The sequence below is a fragment of the Amphimedon queenslandica genome, unplaced genomic scaffold (genome assembly GCF_000090795.2).
Source record: "Amphimedon queenslandica unplaced genomic scaffold, v1.1 AMPQUscaffold_13054, whole genome shotgun sequence".
Taxonomy (NCBI): Eukaryota; Metazoa; Porifera; class Demospongiae; order Haplosclerida; family Niphatidae; genus Amphimedon; species Amphimedon queenslandica.
In genome coordinates this window covers 5,060-28,318 of record NW_003546710.1, presented here as the reverse complement: position 1 = coordinate 28,318, position 23,259 = coordinate 5,060, and the positions used below count along the sequence as shown (strand labels likewise).

General features: G+C 37.3%; 4 protein-coding genes and 1 long non-coding RNA gene across 7 annotated transcripts; 2 read left to right on the top strand and 3 right to left on the bottom strand.

The window, feature by feature from the left end:
• The first annotated feature begins 59 nt into the window (after nt 1-59).
• On the top strand, nt 60-9,791 carry LOC105314219 (uncharacterized). 2 transcript variants are annotated; one of them, XM_020001601.1, is made up of 26 exons: nt 60-499; nt 1,383-1,556; nt 1,616-1,693; nt 2,250-2,442; nt 2,718-2,826; nt 2,918-3,109; nt 3,620-3,751; nt 4,002-4,160; nt 4,261-4,356; nt 4,448-4,502; nt 4,655-4,755; nt 4,875-5,126; nt 5,495-5,656; nt 5,755-5,844; nt 5,930-6,181; nt 6,329-6,475; nt 6,689-6,774; nt 6,822-6,951; nt 7,118-7,229; nt 7,292-7,340; nt 7,409-7,761; nt 8,773-8,868; nt 8,920-9,044; nt 9,189-9,307; nt 9,449-9,540; nt 9,591-9,791. In XM_020001601.1, the coding sequence occupies exons 1-26, from the start codon at nt 130-132 to the stop codon at nt 9,689-9,691; spliced, it is 3,825 nt and encodes a 1,274-aa protein (XP_019857160.1). In that variant the 5' UTR covers nt 60-129; the 3' UTR covers nt 9,692-9,791. The 2 variants fall into 2 exon arrangements, with proteins under 2 accessions (XP_019857160.1, XP_019857159.1); XM_020001600.1 differs by having other exon boundaries at nt 6,816-6,951.
• Nucleotides 9,792-10,134: 343 nt separating this feature from the next.
• Nucleotides 10,135-11,840, bottom strand: LOC100637097 (biogenesis of lysosome-related organelles complex 1 subunit 2-like). The gene is made up of 4 exons (XM_003389508.3): nt 11,338-11,840; nt 11,158-11,277; nt 10,376-10,480; nt 10,135-10,311 (listed from the first exon to the last, which is right to left on the bottom strand). Exons 1-4 carry the CDS (start codon nt 11,486-11,488, stop codon nt 10,280-10,282), a joined length of 408 nt encoding a protein of 135 aa, XP_003389556.1. The 5' UTR covers nt 11,489-11,840; the 3' UTR covers nt 10,135-10,279.
• Nucleotides 11,841-11,952: 112 nt separating this feature from the next.
• LOC100636970 (RNA-binding protein squid-like) lies at nt 11,953-16,003 on the bottom strand. 2 transcript variants are annotated; one of them, XM_003389507.3, is made up of 9 exons: nt 15,761-16,003; nt 14,440-14,540; nt 14,046-14,086; nt 13,606-13,687; nt 13,428-13,551; nt 13,240-13,335; nt 13,040-13,180; nt 12,482-12,767; nt 11,953-12,249 (listed from the first exon to the last, which is right to left on the bottom strand). In XM_003389507.3, exons 1-9 carry the CDS (start codon nt 15,827-15,829, stop codon nt 12,155-12,157), a joined length of 1,035 nt encoding a protein of 344 aa, XP_003389555.1. In that variant the 5' UTR covers nt 15,830-16,003; the 3' UTR covers nt 11,953-12,154. The 2 variants fall into 2 exon arrangements, with proteins under 2 accessions (XP_003389555.1, XP_019857163.1); XM_020001604.1 differs by lacking the exon at nt 14,046-14,086.
• LOC109585496 (uncharacterized) lies at nt 14,721-15,753 on the bottom strand. Its single transcript, XR_002186511.1, has 2 exons — nt 15,662-15,753; nt 14,721-15,608 (listed from the first exon to the last, which is right to left on the bottom strand). It is a non-coding gene; the product is annotated as an uncharacterized LOC109585496 (long non-coding RNA).
• Nucleotides 16,004-16,127: 124 nt separating the features above from the next.
• LOC100637224 (2-oxoglutarate dehydrogenase, mitochondrial) lies at nt 16,128-22,238 on the top strand. The gene is made up of 27 exons (XM_020001602.1): nt 16,128-16,278; nt 16,335-16,434; nt 16,495-16,656; nt 16,713-16,809; nt 17,060-17,224; nt 17,288-17,384; nt 17,493-17,639; nt 17,701-17,791; nt 17,869-17,977; nt 18,073-18,134; nt 18,179-18,316; nt 18,424-18,486; nt 18,576-18,642; nt 18,691-18,794; nt 18,857-18,955; nt 19,047-19,166; nt 19,343-19,448; nt 19,533-19,634; nt 19,685-19,784; nt 20,618-20,780; nt 20,843-20,930; nt 20,998-21,128; nt 21,196-21,270; nt 21,351-21,423; nt 21,481-21,638; nt 21,696-21,865; nt 21,911-22,238. Exons 1-27 carry the CDS (start codon nt 16,205-16,207, stop codon nt 22,011-22,013), a joined length of 2,964 nt encoding a protein of 987 aa, XP_019857161.1. The 5' UTR covers nt 16,128-16,204; the 3' UTR covers nt 22,014-22,238.
• The last annotated feature ends 1,021 nt before the right edge of the window (nt 22,239-23,259 follow it).

Sequence of the window (23,259 nt, the reverse complement as noted above, 5' to 3'; positions counted from 1 at the left end):
TGTTTGATGAGTGAGTACATCCTCGTATTATCATCAGTGAGCAGTTGTCTCTCAGTCAGGAACTACATAATATACTTTCAAGTAGAGACTAATAGACGGATAACTATTTTACTGTAAGAGCCTCAGATAATGACCAGTTTAGCCCCGAGCGGACCACCTCGTTACACTACCGACCAACCGCCGCCTCCACCGCAGCAGCACCACACGCTAGTCCCTCTCCTCCATCATCCTCACTACTCGACCGAGATGCTCCCATCAGCTGGAGGACAATTCGGAGACGACTCTCTCCCAAGAGACCAGTTCACATCGATCATATCCACCATGCCGCAGTTTATAGAAGACGAGCCGTATCCAGAGAACAGCCTGGAGAGAAAGGAGAGAGAGATCATACACACAAACCGAGTGAAACTAACTGATTACATACACGATGCGACTGTGCTCTTTCCTCACATGAAGCAGCATGGGATATTCTCAGTCTTTGACTGTGATGTTATAAAAGGTATTGTGGAATAATTATTAGTATTTTAGGTGTTTCATACGAAATTGTAGTTATTATTGGTAATTTGCTGGTGTAGAGTGGAATGTACTGTAGTATCTCCCAGACGAACACATGTTACATTTGTAAATGTAGTTTTAGTTATTACAGCATTATTATTTTTTACTACACCAGCAATGATATAATAATTATTGGCAAGTAGACAATTAAAATATAATCAGTTAAGATTTTAGGGAATTTAATCATCTCTTTGTACACGGTAACTTTATCTTTTTTTAAAATGCAGAGAAATTGCATGTTTCCTTTGCAGTAGTCACTGACTACTAATGGTCTAGTGCTATAATGAAAAGCTTATCTTTGTTAATTGATATAATATCATAACAATATCAGCAAGGATTTCCCTAGATGTGTATGTATAATATGAGCTTCATTGGGTGTCATATGCTACTAAACTGAAAGAAAAACATGTACAAACTTTTATCATCAGTGGACAATTATGACCTTCTCGCTCTCCTTCAGTTATTCTCCCGTATAAAGCTTTCAGTTTAATCCCGTTCCTTAAATGATAATTGATAAACAAAGTAGCAAATTATTTATTATTATAATTATTATTATTTGTTTTTGAAAGCGGATGGTTTCGATCTATATGCCATGCACATGCCTGCATTGCTAGTTGTGCATGTGGGCCAGTACTTACTGGCCACATGGTTGTCCAGTAGTCACTCAATTAGCTCAAAGTGAAAGAAAAACATTTTATTGTTTATTCAGCTCAGAGAGGGGATAGTGTAATAAACAGGCGCTTATCTGTTTCCAGTATAATAATAATTGATTATGTATCGCTGAATGTTTGTGTACTTTCCCTCTCCCTCACTCTCTCTCTCTGTAGGTGAAACCGTTGCTCATAATCGTGTTGATAAGTTCATTGATGTCTTATTGACCAAAGGCCCAAAGGCAATCGGTGTGTTTCACGAGTCCTTAGGAAAGACCTACCCTGGAGTCTTTGATTATTTGACAAGACTTTTTGCCAGCACTGGCATTGATTTACCAGAAACAAGACGAAGTAAGACAAGCATTCCTTTTCCTCAATTAATTTTTATGACGAATATGTCTCTTGTTCAGTGAGACCTGCTAGTATCATAGATCAAGTATCAGATGATTATCCTAGGGACGATGCCACAAGTAAAGACTCACAAGGAGGTAAAGAGAAAAAGAGGGATACAATATATCACTAATGCTATTATTATGTGTCTTAATGCAATATGGGAATGAGGGGGATCATATACACACATTATGGTCATTAAGTGGTTGGTATAGGGGGACTCTTTAGTGAGTAACAGTCTAGGAAGCTAACAAAACGAGTAATGTCTGCTATTTTCTGGGTCAATTCCCTTCTCATGTATTAGAGCATCTGGTACATGTTTACTTTATTTTGAGTAAATGCACACACAAGAAGACTGATAGACAATCCTTGACATATACACACATTGAAATGTACACAAGCACATGCATGTACACATGTTCACATAAACATGCACACATGGCAATCCAAAGGAGCTATATTGCCTCTGCCTTATCCTGTATTGCCAGTATAATAGTAATATACACGAGTATATGTAGTACAATGTAATATGATGAATATTATATAGTTTGTAAGAGTTGGTTGCCAGAGTTATGCAATCCTTGCCTTGTATGTATCCATATTGACATTGAAAGGATTGTTTCTGATTTTGGGGTTGATTTTGTGCCATTTTAGGAGGTCCTGGAGACGAGGAGAGTGGAAGTGCAACTGCAGGGAAGTCATGGGGACAGAATGTGAGCAGGAGGGGAATGACTGTTAGACGCAGCCTTGATGTACTCAGTAGGCAGCTGGATGCCATTCAGACTGAAAGAAATGAACTGAAGAATGCTCTGTCCTCAAAAGAAAAGGAAATCTCTGATCTTATAAGGTAGAGTGATTTCAGTGTGCCATGGGATGTGGAGCAGTTTCACTATCAAACAGTCTCTGATTTAATTGCATTAAATAAAATACCCAGAATCTGTTCATTATGAATGAGGTGCTTTCCCTTATCTTGCAAGCCCTTTGACTCCCCCCTAGTTTCACATATACATACTCTCCCATACCCTGTATTCACTTACTTAATTGCAGTCATTAATCAAGGAGTACTACTATAGTAATTGCCCTCTGTTGCTTGTTTGTCATTGCTAAGATACTTTCCCACAGATCAAAAGAGAAGAACAGAGACGACCTTCTCTCCATTACTCAGCACTACCAAGAAATTTACAAGAATTTGGTCAACTGGAAAGAGTCACTGACTTCTGAAAATTCACAAGTAAGCTACATAAATATACATTTATTATAGCTGTACGTTGATGCTCATCTTCAATACTTTTGTTGATTATTTAATTTCTTTTTTTCTCCAGCGTCTCCAAGAGCTCCTGGCAGAGAGGGAGTGCATTCAGGCTGAGTATGATGCTCTGGAGAATGATTATGCTTTAGTACAGCTGGAGCTGAGGGCAGCAAGAGAGAGGATAAGTCGACTAATGAATCACCTGGAGAGAAGTGAACAACTGGTGGCATTCACTCAAGAAGAGAGAGATGTCTTGCAGAATAAAGTAAGGGAATCAATAATTCATACACACACACACATACACTCGAAGCATAATCTTATTAATTAATTTTTATTGTGAAATTTGGCAGCACACAATGGTCCACCCTTGTTGTTATAACTGAAATATTTGGGCACAAATCTCATGCAGTGCTTTGCTTATTAGTGAAGGTTGTGCCACTGCAATAAATAAATAAATAAATGTACTACTTGTAGCAATCACAACAGATGCAGCTGCACTAACTGGAATATTTGAAAATGGGACATTTTGTAGTAGGAGGTTTGATGTTATGGAGTTGTTTCCTGGAATAGAGTTGCATTCTTTTAAATCATAATTTGAGGATATTAGTCCATTCCATATGGTGTAAAGTAACATGGACACATGTACTCACTACATGTCTCATTAATTTGTATGGCTACATGTACAGTGTATATTGACAGTTGTAACTGTGGCTTCTTCTAAGTATGTTTACATTCATCTTGTGTGGGTATGTTGAAGAGTAATTCTCATTTGAAGGTTGGTCAATTAGAGGGAGAACTTCAAAGACTAGAAAGGAAGAAGCAGAGGGATATGGGTGGAGCTAGTAAAGGACTCACGGCAGGAAGGAGAGACACTGAAGTGGACCAACTAGCAAAACAACTTGAGAAAGTAACCAGTCATTATTGACTCTGGATTATATTTGTGTTGTCTGTTAGTTGACCTGTTAAACCTTTGAATGGAAAGTTCCTGTTGGCATGAGCTTATACTGATGCTTTTGTTCATGTCTTTATTATCTAACTATTATTTACTCTTGATTATATTGGTGTACTAGTACCACTCCAGTAGTCCCTTAACCATAATGCATGATAGCAGCTCCACTCACTGATGTTAGTGATGTAGCTAATTTCTTTTGTTTCAGGCACAGAAAGAGCTCGAGGCCTCAAGAGCTGAGAGTGTTGAGCTCTCCGAGAGACTCACTGTGGCCAGGAGAGAGAGGAACGAGGCACTGGAAGAGAAAGATGAAATACTCCGGAAGCAATACCTTGAAGAACAAAAGAGAAAGAAATTGGAGAATGAGGTTAGGAAATGAGACCATGAAGTCATATTGGAATCATTTGTCTCTTTCCCTTTGTGTTTCCTTTTCTCATCTTCCTCCTTGTTTCCTCATTGTCTGGTAGTTGAGAGGAATGTACAAGAAGCTTCAGCAGATCAAAGACTCTTCAGAGAGTCACTCGAGCGATGGCTCTTACTCCATGCACCCGGGATATCCTGAGGTGATTTGTCGCATGATCAGTGATAACTCATTGTAGCATCCCATAGTGTAGTAGACTGTTGAATGATCCTTAATGTTATATGTACCCATAGGGCACTGTTGAAGTCAAGATGGAGGATTTCACTACCGTCATACAAGCATCAGAAGGTGAATTATTGAAACATTTGCATGTGATAGGCAGGATAATAGTGTTAGTTGAACTTTTCTCTCTTTATTATAATCATAACATGCACATGTATTACATAACATATAACACATACATGTGTATACTGTTGATTATTGAGTCCTTCCATTGTCAGATATGGGGATGAAGTTGGGTCTAGGTATACTGGTAGTCCATGTTGATGAGAATGGTTTAGCTACTCGGTGTGGCATTAAGCCAGGGGATCAGCTCTGTCAGGTGAGAGGGTTTGGAATTGCGAGCATGCAGACCTTTTAATGAGATTATTATTAGCTAATATACTCAACTATTTGACGTGTTATCAATTTAACAATTACCCTCCTTCTCTTTCTCTCTAGATTAATCACATTACCGTTACATCTGATCGTGACCCTCTTGATCTTTGCAATCGCCTATTACACAATGCTTCAACACTAGTAACTCTCTTGATCCGTAGACCGGTCGTATCATACGAGACTAGCACTGGTACGGGGGTAGGGGGGAACAGCAGGACAATGACCTCTAACTCTGTACAGACCCTGAGCATGATACACCAGACCCCTTCTACTAATGACGCAAGGAAAGCTTCTACCATAGGCCGGTTTGCATTGGTATGTTCTTTAAATGATAATGCTGTACATGTACATGTACATGTATATATTTGACTGTTTATGTGCATTGTACTTTATGTTTAATACGGTATGTATATGTACATGTATGCGTTACTGATGTTGTAAGATACTGAAGGTTTTTCATAAAGGAACTGGGGGAGAGTGATAGAATCTACATTTGTTATTTTAGTATAGTTATATCATAATGAAGGCCTGCCTTGAGACAATTATAATGTATTAGTCTAATGATAATATTGAAAATTAAATATGTACACAGGCTGATAAGGAAATGGTAACTAATTCTTTTCTGTTTCTTTTTCTCTTCCTCTTTGCTATACCTCTCCTTTCCTCCCCTCCCTCTCTCTCAGCCTCTTAACAACTGGGATGCTGGTAACTCATTCGTACCCGACTATCTGGGATGCTTTCAGCCTACTCCTGCTTCTTCTAAACAGATGGTTGGTAGCTTGCCAAATCCAACTCCGATGAAATCAGCATCACCAACACTTGCTTCACTGCCAGGGAGAGCTGATGTAAGATATTGTGTCTGTAGAGAAAGGAAAGAGAGAGACAGAGACAAAGAGAGAGAGCTAGGGTTTGGAACTTGATATGTACAAGTATGTCTTTTTAGATGGTCACACATGGCTTCAATATGTTGAACAAAAGAAGAAAAATGAAAAATAATAAAAGAAAGAACTCAGAAGATGCCCAGAGCTGTCATGTGAGGACTAGAAAAATAACCTTTAAATAATATTATTCCTTATTAGTTATTCCTTTTTATTAATCATTGCTTCTTATTATTATAGACTTCTTCATCGGATGACGATCAAATGGAGATCTCATTCCCTCCTGATCTCTCTAGCTCTTTTGATAACAGCAACACTGGGATAGTCCATTCTCCTGATAACCTCCGCAAGGGAAAGTTTGACTATCGCTGCTCTAACACCGACGATGAAGACCTACCTCCTAGCATCTCCCGTCCATCAACTTTCATCACTGACGGATCCGATGATTATGAACTGGGAGGAATGGCAACACTTAACGTGAAAGACCCACTGGTAAGCCACTAATAATTAATGCATACAAGTATAGGGAATGTAGTAATAGTAATAATGCAATCAGGCTGGAGCTAGTATAGGGATTCTAGTAATTAGTAGGCTCTCTATTAGTTCATTGTGGTTGAGTTCATGCTACTTTACTTTTAGGATGATATTGATAAAGAGAGTAACAGTTCTTCTAATATCAGTCCCTCTCGTCCTCCCTATCTCCAGCTGTCCAGCACTCCTGCAGATATCACTGTCTCTAAGAAGAAGGCAGAGAGCCCAAGACTGAAAAGAGCTGAAGCTAGAAGAGTCAGTATTAGAATGAGAGAGAGAGAGAAAGAGAATGAGGGGGAATCAAGAGATCTGTGTTATGTTCTTTTCAAAATTGCCCCCAATTTATTATTATTTATTATTTTATGCCCAGCATTATGTAGCAAGTTTGAGCTGATTGAATTTATTCTATTGGATGATAAGTTACTAGTATCTTTTATCACACACACAAACACATAAACACATTGATAGTGGATGGCTAAACACAGAAGATCACAGTCCCTTGTTGATATGAATGACGTTGCCAATGCTATAGTAGTGGATACCACAGATCTGAAGTAAGCCCGACCCACTGCTAATGATAATATCCTTCTATTAGTACCAGGCGTGTCATAATACCCTGGGGTCGTCTGGGCGACGGTATCTCGTTAGTTGGTGGGCGTGGTCGGGGTATCTTTATATATTCAGTAAAGGAAGACAGTCGTGGGCTGCAGACTGGAGACGAAGTGTTAAAAGTGAGTAAATTGTAATTATGAATTAATTGCATGGGTATGTCTTAATTATGAGCTAATTGCGAGCTAATTAGTGAACATTTTTGTGGGTTTTGTGTTCACTCAAGCAGTGACTCTCATGTCACTATAGTAAGTACATTTGTATTCATCCATTTCTTCTTTGTAATAGATTGGAGGTGAGTCGGCGAAACACATGACGTATTCGGATGCTGTGAAAACGATTGAGTTTTATGCCAGCAAAGGAGACCAGTGTATGATAACGGTCCAGAGTAATCTAGAGGGTGAGCTATTGAGAGAGAGAAAAAGAGAGAATTTATTCTATAATGTTGTGTGCTTTATTTAGGGTTTAAGAAACTATCATCACTCCAAGATAGAGACTCATTTTATGTCAAGTAAGAGAACCATAACAGAATCTTATGATTATTCTTATATTATTTATTTATTTCTCTTTCTTTTGCAGGACACTCTACAGTCACAAGAAAGCACTGGCCCCCAAGGAGCTGACATTTGACGAAGGAGAAGTGATGAGAGTCATAGACACAATGCCACCAATGCCAAACATGTGGAAAGTGAAGCGTATTGACGCATATGGGAAGGAGACAGAGGAAGGATACATAAGCATTGAGAGCACAATGGAGAACTGGTCACAGAAAGTCCAAGCTGGCACAACAGCCACCTTCCCCATTATATCGAGATTCTCACAAAACAGGAGACTCAATAGTACCCCTGGGCCGGAGGGTTTTCAGTCTCTGCGTAAACCAGGGACCAGCGAAGAACCTTACGACATGTTCCAGCCAGTCAGGATGTTAAGAGGTAAGAGGATATACAGCTATAATAGGGTATCCCCCTACACATTGGAAGAAGCCACAGTGCTAGTATATATTTCATTATAAAAGGCTTGTATACGTGCTGTGTAGAAAGTTTAAGTTTAAGCTATAATTGGGTTGTTTTTATAAATTTTAAAATGGCCCCAAGATTAGCTTAAGTATATACTGTGGACTTGTTAGTACAGAGTATTTTGTCAAAAATATCTAGGATGAATGTCTTCATCCTGATGTTGTTTAGAAAGTTTGAGCAGATTCCAATCAAAATATGATTTTTAACGAATTTAAGTTGCTCAAAAATTGGGCCAAAGTCCCTGCTGGCCAAATTTTGACAAAAATGTCAAAGAAAAAATTTTCTATTTTTATAATTTTTTTGGATGCATATACTGTACATGTACTTATGTTGTGTAGAAAGTTTGAGCTAGTTTCGATCAAAATTAAATTTTTAATGAATTTTTAATGAATTTTTAAAGTTGCTTAAAAACCAGGCCAAAGTCCCTGTACTATGTACAGTGTCATTGGCCGAAATTTGCCAAAAATGACTAGGCAAGAATCCTGCATTTTTATATATTTTTTTGATGCATATACATGTACTTATGTTGTGTAAAAAGTTTGAGCTAGTTTCGATCAAAATTGAATTTTTTAATGAATTTTTAAAGTTGCTCAAAAACTAGGCCAAAGTCCCTGTACTATAGTACAGTGTCATTGGCCGAAATTTGCCAAAAATGACTAGGAGAGGATCCTGCATTTTTATATTTTTTTCTGATGCATATACATGTACTTATATTGTGTAGAAAGTTTGAGCTGATTTCGATCAAAATTGAATTTTTTATGAATTTTAAAAGTTGCACCAAAAGTTGGCCAATTACCCTGTACTACATGTACATTGTCAACCTGTTTTCATGATATTGGCTATCAGTTTTTTGCCTTCATCTTGCCAATAAAATAGGAATAATCACTTTTTAGTATTATACATGTACATCCTTATTTTTTGCTACAGTCAACTCCCCAAGGCCCGTTATCATAATGGGAGTGTGTGAGAATGAAGTGAGACAAGCTCTCCTGGAAGACTCTGCCTTCTCTCTGCCTCCAATAAGTAAGTGATGCCCTAATTCAGTGCATTGAGAGAGAGACTGTGTTTATGTAGAGTCCCACACTTCACTCACAATGCTTAAAGACAATGAAGGAGCCACTGATCATATCCTCTTAAAGAGGACTGGAGAGAATGTCCGCTATTGCATAGTATCTGACATCAAATCAATTGCCGACCAAGTAATAATAATAATGGTTACCATTGTCGTAATAAATATAATAAATTATAATAAATAAGTATAATTAGAATAATAAAAAATCAATAATAATAATAATAATACCAATGATGATGATGATCATTTATTATATAATTATAATTGTCAGGATCAACACTGTGTGTTGATGGTAGAGCCAACACAATTAAAGAACAATCGTGCCCTCTCCTCCATCAATCCCATCACTTTATTGTTATTCACTAAGAAGAGCAGCACAATCACCTTCAAGTAAGTGTCCAGGACATTATTAAATACTAAAATAATAAATAATAAAAATTAATGATAAAATAATAGTAAAAATAATAAAATAATAAAATGTAAAGTAACTACTAATAACACTACAAGTGGCACTTGATTCCATTTCTGTAGGTTCCAAGTATACAAATGCTCATCTGAGACTGTCAGTAAGTATCTTCAGGATTTAAAGCAGATAGAAGATGAATACTCGTCTTGTTTTACTGGTAGGAATAAAATATTATTAGTTTTCATTGAATTCTTGTGCTTTTTGTAGGCAAGATTGAGATTAGTGGCGGGTTGGACAACATTGTCAAACAAGTTAAGAGTGAAATAGCGTGTCAACAGAATATGGTCATATGGGAAGAAGAAGACTGAGTCATTTTTATTTCATCATAATCATCAGAAACAAAATTAATAATTATTATCATCTTTCATTTTTATTCTTTTAGTGTAATGGCTGCTGCTTCAGGCAAAATGCTGCCATCCATATCACGCAAAGTCTGGGACTCTAAATTTTTCATAGAAAGTTACAATTTGTATAATAATTAGCACCTTGAAGTGTAAACCAGGCCTGATAGATACCAATTAGCATCTCAATTTGTATAATTGCAACTTTGTTAACACCTTGAAATGAACAAAAGTATAATTTTTAATGCAAATCTTTGGAGGGCAAGCTATTTTGAATTTTAGCCTTATAATAGCTACCAGCTTAGTCTCACCTCGCCCCTTCACCACCTACTACCAGCTTAATAGTGTAGCTCAAGTCACAGTCATATCTTATTTGCAGCTAACAACTTTGCAGTACATTGAAAGACATATTCAATTTACAATTATAATACTTCAAATAATTAGGACAATTGTATAATTGTAATAATTTGAATAATAAAGAATCAAAAGTACACACCACAAAAGAAAGGGAAAGTGATGAAAGATACAAGACAAAGTTTCATCATCCAATCCTCATCATTTTCTTTCAAGAGCTTTAAATCTGGCCTCTAGAAAAAAGGAAAGTAGAAAACAAAAGATATTAATTGTGTATCTGATTCAGTAATGGCTAACCTAATTGCTTGGCATAGCTGTCTAGTCTGTATGCTGTCTGCTCTAATTCAGCAACTCTAGTATCAACCTGATCAATCTGATCACAGTATTGCTGCAACGATACAACTGCATGAAAGAATAAAGGAAAAAAGTAAAAGAATTTTGTATTTAAAACTAATGCATAAACCAGACGTAGGGTAGATTACAAAAAAATATTTAAAATGTAAAATTCTCTTCTTTGGCCCAATTTTTTAGTAACTTTAAAAATTCGTAAAAAATTCAATTTTGATCGGAATGCGTTCAAACTTTCTAGACAACATAAGAACATGTATCTGTATCAGGAAAAATTATAAAAATGAAGAATTCTTACCTAACCATTTTTCGTGAAATTTAGCCAAAGTACCTGTACTATAGTACAGGGACTTTGGCCTAATTTTTGAGCAATTTAAAAAATTCATAACAAATTCATTTTTGATCGGAATACGTTCAAACTTTCTACACAACATAAGCACATGTATATGTATTAGAAAAAATTATAAAAATAAAGAAATCTCTCACAGCCATTTTTGACAAAATTTTGCCCGATACCATGGTCTTGGGCCAGATTTTTTAGCAACTTTAAAAATTCATTAAAAAAATCTAATTTTGATTGGAATCAATTCAAACCCAGGTATACAATATCAACATCAGAACATGTACACATATAATATAATTATATATATAGAAATTGAAATAGAGAATTCTCCTCAAATTCTAACTGACCCCAGGTCTGGTGTAAACTAATTATTCATTAAATTTCTTACACTTGTCATTCAAGCGTTGAGACACGTCAGCCAATCCCGAAGCAATAGTAGTCATGTCATTGTATTTGGCAATAGTGACTTGGTTGAGGCGCAGTAATAAATCATATTCTTCACATGTCACTAAAGAAAATGAGTTTATATAATGTTATAATGAAGGAACAAATCACGGGCAGTTCTTACTAGCTAGCTCTCCGTTGACATAGTCAGCTACTTTATCAAACATGTCACGAGTCAGTTCTCTGGTTTTTTCTTTCTTTTCGTCATTCTTCTTGGTTGCTTCTTCAGCCAAAGCCGCCAATGTTGAAGGTACTACAACAGGCTCAGCAGCCATTTTGAGGGCGGGACGAAATTTAACCACGCCCCTAAACTTTAATATCTATCCTGTTCCTATTAGGCCTGAGCCTATTATGCACATAAATTTTCCTATTATTCTTTCTAGAAATTCTCAATATTTTCCCCCATTATTCTTTTCATTTTATCCTATTATTCTCAATAATTTTCTCAAGCAATCAATTTTTGCATTCCAGTGGCGTTTTCAAAATAGGTCTTCCAAAAAGCACTAGCCAAAATTAATAAAAATTCTTCTGCAATTCCATTAACTTCAACTCCACCCATTATTCCTAGTTCCACCCAATTATTCCAGTATTATTCCTCATATGAGGAAGCCCCTATTATTCCTAAAATTATGCTGGCATAATAGGCTCACCCCTAGTTCTTATTACCAAATTAATACAAACACCCACCAGGTAATAATAAACGACTGCAACCTATGACTAGAATAAAAACACATGCTTATTGTTCTCAATTTTCATCTCAATGCATCAATATAATAATAATACCGTAATAATAATTAATAATAATAATAATATCATTAAAAGAGTTGCAACTACACTCCATATGATTGATTATAAGTAAGAAAGAGAGAAAGAGATGGAGTAATACCAGTTGCAATTTAGCGACTTGATGGTATAATTGAGTCTCTCTCTTCTCTTCTCTCTCAGCGACTATAGGGATGATGGTGACCATGAACATGATGTGAGTGATTGTTGTGAGCGTAATTGGATCTCATAGGACCATAACGAGAATTATAAGCTAGAGAGAGAGAGAGAGAGAGGGAGAAAGAGAGAGGGGGGGAGAGAGAGAGGGGGGGAGAAAGAGAGAGGGGGGGGGAGAGAGAGAGGGGAGAGAGAGAGAGAGAGAGAGAGAGGAGGGAGAGATAACTATGGCACTATTCGAGTATTGATTAAAAATCTACAGCTTTGTCAAACTGTGTTACAGTTAACAGCAGCTAGAGTGTCCAGTACTAGTATCATACTCTACTCACCTACTTCCTCTCTCCTCCCCCCAGTGTATGGGTCATACCCACCGCCGTACCCTCCATATCCACCATAGGCCCCATAGGCTCCACCCATGTACGACCCACCATAGTGAGGAGGTGGGAAATAGTTGAAGTAGCCGGCATGACCGCCGTAAGGTGCCCAGTGTCCACCTCGTCCGCTTTGGGCGTGCATGATGTGACCACGCCCACCTCTTCCCATAAAAGGAGGTGCAGCATTGCCGTGTGACATCCGTTTGTCTTGTTCTCTGGGCGTGGCTCTCTTCACTTCAACCTACACAGACAGATACAATAGACTCAAGTATTCGTAATTAACATAGAAATTTATGCATGCCAAGTGTTTTTTATTACAGAGAAATGGAAGCACTTTAATGAGAATATTACCACTTGAGGTACAAAACATGCTACTAATTTATGGCTGCCAAAATGAAACCAAGGCCAATAAGCCACAGACACTATTGGTCAGTAACTACACACATACATACACAATGCAGTACAGACTACTATACAACATAGTCTCGAGTCCAAATCAAACAATAGACTTACATCGGATTCGTTGATTTTGTGAAACGAATTGCAGCAAGCTTTCTCTGCCGTGTCTTCACTGAGGAACGTGACAAAGCAAAACCCACGTCTCTTTTTGTTCGAGCCTGCTCCTTTCTCCGTTACCAAGGCAACCTCCTCTATCTAGTGAAACAAAAATGATCAGACATAAGTATTAACTCTCTTTCTGTTTTTCATCTTACTGGTCCAAACTTTTCAAAGTGTTCCTTGATCGTATGCTCAGGCATATCAGTCGGTACGCCACCGACAAATACCTTTTTAGTCCTTTGCTTCATTTGCTATTTTAAAAAGAAAAAAACAAACAATAAGCTAACACGAAACAATAAACAATAATAAAAATAACACTAAAATAATTACAAACTTGACTGACCTGATGGACAGCGTGAGGTATGGCCTTCTTGGTATCAACAACCTTATCTCCTATTGTGTGGGGAGATGCTTCTAGTATTTTGTCTACTGCATCGTTTTCTTTAAACAATAGAAAAGCAAAACCGCTAAAAAAAGGAATCAGTCTAATAGAACTGTATGTGATAAAGTGGGGGGAATACCGTGAACGTCCCGTAATTGGATCGACTTTTAAAATAATCTCACTAATCGTGCCATATTCTTCAAAGTATTCTTGTAGAGTTTCTAGAGAAGTAGAGAGAGAGAGAGAGGGAGGGACAGAAAGAAGAGAGAGTGGGGGATGGTGTGTGGTTTATGGATGAATAAACAGAGTGAGAGAGGGCAGAGTTGGGAAAAGGAAAACCATTGCCACAAAAGTTTGGAAAATATGCCACAAAAAAAAAACACGGGGAAATGTTAATTCTTTCCCCCTGCCCTTTCTCGCTCTAATCACATTATAGAAAGCAGATTATCATAATAGCAAGCAACCACTGACTGGCAATATCTCAACCATTAAAAGGGAAGAGTAGGCCAGAGAAAGACATAAATAATTATACATACAAACAGTGAGATTAAAAAAAAAACTATTTAAAAGATGGCCTACGTTCTGTGGTGTCTGAAGTTAGCCCTCCAACAAATAGCTTGCTATTGATAAAACACAATATCGCACACAAACACACACGATTGAGTGAGAGTTGTCATGGGAGGAAAAAAAGAGAAAAAAAGAGGTAAATGAACTTGTTCTTTAGCCTAACAAAATCTGTGATAGAAAAATTGAAAAATTTATAGACACAAAAAAATGTAAAAAGTGGAACTCTTGCGTCCCCCTAATGGATTTAGTAGGGAAAACCCTATGACCTAAAAAAGGTTATAAAAATCCAAAACAATCACATACAGACAGAGAACTACAAGGAGATGCATAGTGTACTTAAGTGTACACATACTGTACAATATGTGTGACAATAATGTGAGACAAAGAGAGACAGACATACACTTACTGATCATCATAAGGCACATCATTATTAATGTTCATTGGTTCTACTCCATCACTTGTCATCTCTGCTTTAACAGGGATTGACTGTGTGTCCATTATCTCCTCCTAAAAAGAAAGAATGTACTAATACATGATGGAGTAAATAAGAAAGTAAATAGTGGGATTATCAATACTTCATTGTTATGGAAAGGTAACAATGATGACTAGGACATACTGTGAGGGAGAGTGGCTAGACTATGATTGTAATATAGAGGTCAAAATAAAACTAGTTATGTACTATAGTTGTTTTCGGTTGAGTTTGACCACTGACCCACACTTATAAATTCTCTATAATTTATGCTAGCATCTTGAAACTTGGTATAGTTGTAAAACGGGTTCTTCCAAAAATCTATACCAATTTTAAGGTCTCTGGAAGGTAAAAGGTTCTTCCGGTCAACATGAAAGGGAGCTGCCATGATGTTTCAAGATGTCTAGCATCGTGAATATCTTTTACATCTCATTAAATTTGTCACTAATCATGTTTTTATTATCCTAAAATATTATTAAATTATACAAAAGAAACATTCCAGGCCAAGATATGACTGAAGTAAAAGACTTTGTACTCCAGGAAGAAGTCTCCCTTAGTCTGCTGTGCCTCTCTAAGCCTTCTTTATTTATTATTACTTTTACCGTTCAGAAACTCCTTTGCAATCTTGGATATCTTGATTCTTTCTTGAGGTAATAGGAAGCACAAAGGTTCTTCATGTCAATTGCAGGGTTAGCAGTAACCAAAATAGAAAAAACACATTACAAGAGCATGCTTGAGTTTTCAGCCATTGTATCTACGTGTGGGTGGGGTTACACTTGACGTTTTGATGATGAAAACATCTGGTCAAACTCAACTGAAACTGACTATACTGATACCAACCCTTCCATCTTGCATACAAATGTTTCACTTGGCACGCATTTCAAAAATACCAAAGGCAAAGCTCTTGTATAAATTAATATACTGATTGTTATTAAAATAAATAACGAGTTCCTTTTTGAATGATATTGATACAACATATGTACACAAACCACTGGCAATAACAAATAAAGAAAGGAAGGATGGGACGGTGCTAATGTGTACATATATGTACATGCTCTACATTCTACAACCAAATCAGCACAAATGGATTCCAGAGCTAATAGGAACTAATTGAGGCAAAGAGAGTGAGAAATGAGGTGAGAGACAAATTATTGCCCACTGGTTATTGTACAAGCTTTAGAAATGATATAAAATAAGTAGATCTACTACTAGACTTTATGAATATAAAAAAATATGTTATATATAATCAGTGTCTCACCATTTCCTCACTCTCTTCAACTACCGAGGTTTCACCGTTCGTCTCGCCATTCGTGTGAACTTCCGTCATCCCTTCTTCCACAGAACTGATCAGTCGCTAATCCTTTAGACACACGTAGAGAGGAGAGGAGGAGAAAGTGAGTGCGAGAGACAGTTAAGCGAAGGACTTGGACGGAGACAGCAACACACGTTTCCTATTCCCTTGCTGTGTGTGAGGTTCAGCAAACTCTTGCGCATGCGCAGTCACACCGCGCGGTTGCGCGGGCCCGTCGACCAACACGTCTCCGTTGTCGAACCGTCGTGCAAAAACTGTTTCTTCTGCGCATGCGCATAAAATTATTATTAATAATAGTTGTTAGTTTCCAATTAGAGCCCACAATTTGCAGGAACCAGGTGAAAAACATCACACAACCTCTCTCTCCTTCACTCTTTCATTATTAGAGCTATGTATAGAATCCAAGGAGTCTGTAGGCGACTGGTATCTCCCAGCCTATCTTTAAATTGGCTGAGATTGCAGGGGTTCGTACTAAAATGATGCCTGCAGTGCATGCTCATTAATCCTCTCTTTTTTATAGTTCCAAAGCCTCAGCAGAGCCCTTCTTGTCTGGGTCTAGCAGCTCTTACCTAGAGCAGATGTACGAGAGCTGGCAGTCTGACCCAAATTCTGTTCACAAGGTGTGAAGAGACAATATACATGTATTTCCTGTCCTGTGATATTATTAATTTTCTCATTAGTCTTGGCAGGCGTACTTCAACAACGTGACAAGAGGGGATTTACCAGGTCAGGCGTATCAACGGGCTCCACCTCCAGACACTGGTCAGTACGTCCCTCCTGCATCAAGTGCAAAGGACATACAAGACCATCTTAACGTCCAGGCTTTAATTAGAGCTTATCAAGTGAGTGGGCTCTAATTAGAGTATGCTATCTATTATTATTGTTATTATTATTGTAGATTAGTGGTCATCGTATTGCTGATTTGGATCCACTGGGGATGGGAGATGCTGATCTTGACCCAAATATTCCTTTTGAACTCTTGCCTGAGAAGATTGGTATGTGTGTACATGTACATGCAACTATGTATAATTATTGCATTTTTAGTATTATTATTATTATTATTATTATTATTATTATTATTATTATTATTATTATCATTATCAAAAGGGGAACAAACAAATAAATGAAGCATTGGAATAAAAGGGGGACCCTGGGAAAGAAAACAATAACTGTCATTACTATTATTGAAATATAATCATCATTACTATTATTATTTTGGATTTTTATTAATCTTCTATCTCTTAGGTTTCACTTCTGGTGACTTCCAGAGGACCTTTCAACTCCCAGTAACAACTGTCATTGGAGGTCGTGAGGATAACCTGACCCTGGAGGCCATACTGGCCAGACTGAGGAGCGTGTACTGTACTCACATTGGACTGGAGTACATGCACATTAATGACAGGTCAAAATGTAAGAGAGACCATTATTATTATTGCATGTATTATTATTGTTGTTGTTGTTATTGTTGTGAAGGTGACTGGATTAGAACTAAATTTGAGCCTCCTGGTATCACTGAAATGTCAGTGACAGACAAAAAGAGGTTACTGGCACGACTGATACGCGCCACAAGGTGAGGGGGGAGTGACAGATTAATGGAGGGAAAGGTCACATGCTCTACATGTGCTACATTTACTGTATTTGTCATACTAATTACATGTACATGTTCATTTACATGTAGGTTTGAGGAGTTTCTGGCCAGTAAATGGACCAGTGAGAAGAGGTTCGGTCTTGAAGGATGCGAAGTGCTGATACCAGCTCTGAAGACTATCATTGACCACTCTAGTTATGCTGGAGTGGAGAGCTTCAACATTGGGATGCCACACAGGTTAGGTAGTGTAGTATACTGGAATGTACTGAGGTATACTGTATTTATTGTGTATTTTTAGGGGGCGATTGAATGTGTTGGCTAATGTAGCAAGGAAGCCATTAGAGCAACTGTTTTTACAGTTTAATCCACAACTGGAACCAGGAGATGAAGTAAGGGGAAGGAATGGAGTAGAAATTTTTTGTTACTATTTAATCTTTTTAAAAATATTTATAATCAATATTTTTAGGGTTCTGGTGACGTGAAGTATCATCTAGGAAGCTTCATAGAGAGAACAAACAATATCACACACAAGCCTATCAAAATATCACTTGCTGCCAATCCATCTCATTTAGAAGGTAATGCTCTCATTCCTTATTTTGTCTATATACATTTGTACATGTACATGTATGTGTATTCATTCCCCTCTCTCTCTTTCTCTCTCTCTTTTTAGCTGTTGATCCTATTGTTCAAGGGAAGACCAGGGCACAGCAGTTTTACCAAGGTGATAAGGAGTGTAAGAGTATCCTGAGTTTTACTGATCATTCCTTGTTATACAGGGCAAGCATTCAATGAGTATACTCCTTCATGGAGATGCTGCTTTTGCTGGACAAGGTGTGGTATATGAGACCTTTCATCTCTCTGATTTACCAGACTACACTACGCATGGCACTGTGCATGTCATTGTGAACAATCAGGTTAGGGTTTATTACACCATTGTATATTCTGTTTAAATATTGTTAGTTGATTCAGAGAGGGAGGATATATATTTTTAATGATATTATTTTTTGATGTATTTTGTTAGATTGGATTCACAACTGATCCTAGAGTAGCCCGATCCTCTCCTTACCCCACTGATGTTGCCAAGGTAAACCACACACTAAGGGCATGTCTATTTTTAGTAACACTATCTCACAAATAGTGTCTATTTATAGTAACACTGCCTCTTCCCTCTAGGTTGTTAGTGCTCCTATATTTCATGTCAATGCAGATGACCCTGAAGCTGTCATGCATGTCTGTAAAGGTGTGTGTGAATATTTTTGATATGTTTAATTTTCTCTTTGTCTCTCAGTTGCTTCTGAATGGAGGTCAACTTACGGTAAAGATGTGGTAATTGATCTCGTTTGCTATCGGAGGAATGGTCACAATGAAGGAGACAATCCAATGTTTACACAAGTGAGAGAGAGTGGCAGACAGAGTGACTCCATTGCTTGACAATGATTAATCTTGTCTCTTAGCCTGAGATGTATCAGAAGATTGCAAGGCATGATCCTGTCCTCAAGCAGTATGCTGCTAAACTTATCACAGAAGGAGTTGTGACTGAGAAAGAATATGCAGTAAGGACATGAAATACATGTACATTAATTAGCCAGTGATACTATTATGGTTATTGTTATTATTATTATTACTATTTACGTGTATTTATAGGAAGAATTAGCGAAGTATGATGAAATATGCAAAGAAGCTTACAGACAGGCAACTTCTGAAGAGATCAAACTACATCATGCCTGGATTGACTCACCTTGGGATGGATTCTTTCCTGAAGATGTGAGGAAGAGAAGGAATGATTTTAATTTTGATAACACCCTCTCTCTCTCTCTCTCTCTCTCTCTCTCTCTCTCTCTCTCTCTCTCTGTGTCTCTCTCTCTCTCTCTCTCTATCTCTCTCTCTCTCTCTCTGTCTCTCTCTCTCTCTCTCTGTGTCTCTCTCTCTCTCTCTACTAGGGAAAGATACCCACTACAGTAAAATCTACTGGGATTAGTGATGAGTCTTTGTTGCATATTGGAGATGTGGTCTCCTCAAGTCCTGAGGATTTTAACTTACACCCAGGTCAGACCACACATACATGTATATACTGTATATGTACATGTACATGTATGTAGCTTATCAATGTCCCTCATTGTTGCTTTACAGGTCAGAAAAGAATATTGAAGGCACGCAAGGAAATGATGAAGAGCCGTGAAGCAGACTGGGCCATGGGAGAAGCATTTGCATTTGGATCACTATTAATGGAAGGTGGAGGAAGAAAAGGGATGCTTTAGTTTTAGTATTGTTACCTTGGTTAGGTACACACGTGCGTCTGTCTGGTCAAGATGTGGAGAGAGGCACTTTCAGTCATAGACATCACGTGTTCAATGACCAGAAGGTGTACAACAGACAATATAGGTAATTTACAACTACTGGGAACATGGAAGTTTATAATGGTAGTCATGGTCTTTGCTTTTGAGCTTTTTTGTGGAGAGTTTTCTCAGAATCATTGTAGATAAAGTGATATACATGTACATGTATATAGTCCAATTAAGACATGTACATGTAGGATTAATATACTCCAAGAGAATGCGACTTTGGTTCAATTTTTGAGCAACTTTAAATATTTGTAAAAAATCTAATTTTGATCAGAATCAGCTCAAACTTTCTACGCAACATAAGTACATGTATATGTATCAGAAAAAAATTTAAAAATGCAGAATTCCTTCCTAGTCATTTTTGGCGAAATTTGGCCACACCCTGTACTATAGTATAGGGACTTTAGCCCGATTTTTGAGCAACTTTACAAATTCATAATAAATTCAATTTTGATCGGAATCTGTTCAAACTTTGTACACAACATAAATACATGTATATGTATCAGAAAAAAATATAAAAATGCAGAACTCTCTCCTAGTCATTTTTGGTGAAATTTGGCCACATCCTGTACTATAGTACAGGGACTTTAGCCCGATTTTTGAGCAATTTTACAAATTCATAATAAATTCAATTTTTATTGGAATCTCCTCAAACTTTGTACGCAGCATAAGTACATGTATACACATCAGAAAAAAATAGAGAATTATCTCCTTTTCATTTTTGGCGAAATTTGGCCATACCTTGTACTGTAGTACAGGAACTTTGGCCTGATTTTTTAGCAACTTGCAAAAATCCAATTTTGATTGGAATCTGCTGCAACTTTTACACACTACCAAGTGCCAATATGGTACTTATTTCTCCCTTTCCCTCAGGCAGCTGAATCATCTCTCTGATAATCAGGCCAAGTACACAGTCTGCAACAGCTCCTTGAGTGAGTTTGCTGTGTTGGGGTTCGAGTTAGGTTTCTCAATTACTAATCCTAACGCTCTCATACTCTGGGAGGCTCAGTTTGGGGACTTTCACAACAATGCACAAGTAATGGCTACTTATTCCTATGCTAGTGTCAAACTGTCAATCTCTCTCTTTCTCTATTCTAGTGTATCATTGATCAGTTTATTTGTTCTGGCCAGGATAAGTGGGTTAGACAGAGTGGCCTAGTGTTACTCTTACCCCATGGCTATGAAGGTACATTGACTACATTCATTGACCATACTAATGATACTATACTTGTATTACTCTACCTTTCTCTAAGGAATGGGTCCAGAGCATTCCAGTGCTAGGCTGGAGAGATTTTTACAGTTATGTAAAGATGATGGTGACATATGCCCCGACATTTCTAAGGACAATTTTGAAATTTCTCAACTCTATGACTGCAACTGGATGGTAATAATAATGACCTAACATTTCATGTTAATTTTCATTAATTTTTTTCCTTAATTCTTTATTATAGGTTGTAAACTGTACCACTCCTGCTAATTTCTTTCACGTTCTTAGACGACAAGTCATTCTACCTTTTAGAAAACCAGTGAGTATTTGTTTACTGTAGTTTTAGATGGGGTTTGGCTTCAAATTTTCCTTCTGATTATTGCATCTCTATCACCACAGCTAGTTGTCATGTCACCCAAGAAATTGTTGAGATTGCCCGAAGCTAAATCATCATTTGATGACATGCTAGAAGGTAAATAATGAGACACATACGAATGTACATCTAAATGGGAATTTTTTCATCCATAAGGTACCTCATTTAAGAGACTCATTCCCGATAACTCAGACTTAGGATCCAGTTCTGTAAAGCGACACATCTTCTGCTCTGGTAAAATCTACTATGAACTAGTTAAACAGAGAGAGGCGAACAACATGAATAATGAAGTGGCCATTACTAGAATTGAGCAAGTACGTTAAAATCCTATTAAAAGACTTCAGCAAAATTTCTTTTTATTCTCCTCTCAGATCTCACCCTTTCCATATGACCTTGTCATTGAGCAGCTGTCAAGATTCCCTCAAGCTGACATTGTTTGGGTCCAAGAAGAGAGCAAGAACATGGGAGCATGGCTGTACGTCAAGGACAGGCTTGTAACTGCTGCTAAGGAAGTTTTTAAAGGCACTACAACTCCAATCAAGTGAGCATGATTGAGATTAAAGTTATTATTCATTGTCTTGTGTAGATATGTTGGTAGATCACCTAGTGTTGCAGTTGCTACTGGTATAAAAGCAACACACATTCAAGAGGAGAAAGCTATATTAGAAGACTCATTTAAGCTACAATAATAGCCTCATTATTTTAAGCTAGCCATATCGTTATATAGATATACCTGTTTAACTGTATGTTTTGTTTATTCTTTGTTATTATTATTATTATTGTATTGAGTATGCATCCCATGTTATCATCATAATTTCAGTTTATTATATATATTTATTTTACAATCATTTTTGTAGCTGATTGTGTAGCTAGCAATTGTATTTTGTGTACTATTATGTGTCAATTATTTATGGTAGTGAGTCTGACACTGTTCGGTAGCTAGTATAAGTTAACTTTGTGCAGCAATAAATAAAGGATCAAACCACTACCCATGATCAAACAGAACTCAATTGTTACATATTCATACGAAATGTCTTCAGAGCAACTAACTGGTAAGTCAGTTTTATTTTTATTTTTTAATTTTTATCTTCTATTTTTAGATGCAGAGCCACCCAGTTCAGAGGAGCAGTCTTACTCTGCTCAAACTCCTTCTACGGATGAGGCAACTGGAGGAGATCAAGGGGAGAATGAGACTAAGAAAGATGAAGGAGGAAATAAAACAACAGCTCCATTGTCTGGTCAAACCAAAACGTGTCTCATTTTATGAACAGGATTTATATTGAAACAGTTTTGAGTTAGCAAAGATATAGATTTAGTTGTAAAAATAACAATTATTAGCAATGATAAAAGGGTATATATGCTGTTATAGTAATGGCAGATCAACATTGTAAAAATTTAAGTATGTTTTTGCTTGGCATGGCATATGCAAACCCTTCTTCAAATCCAAGTAGCATTCCAACCACCATGTTATCATTGTTCACAATATAAGATCCAGCATCACCAAATGTTGCAAAGTCACCTTTCTCTATTGGGTTTATTAGCAGTAGATCAGAGAGAGTGCATAGTGGAAATGCAGGTATGTTTCCATAAGGTGTACTGAAAGTTACACTAGACACTATGCCTTCAGTGTAGCCGGATCCAGCTCCAAACTTCCTCACTCTCTCCATCACTTTAGCATCAGCGTATCCCTTGATGTCTCCAATGTCCTGTATGTAGTTGTACTTAAAGTCTTTACGCAATGGCTCCTGGAGTGTGGCAATAGTTATGTCACTGTTGCTATCTCCACCATATAATCCTTTAGTTGTAAACCCGATGAAATCGTTAGGATAAACAGCCCCTCGCTGCATAGAAGGTGTCACTACTTTCTGTGACAATGTGCTCTCACTGTTCTCAGCAAGGACAGTCATTGCACTAATGAGTGTTCCTTGACCCTCG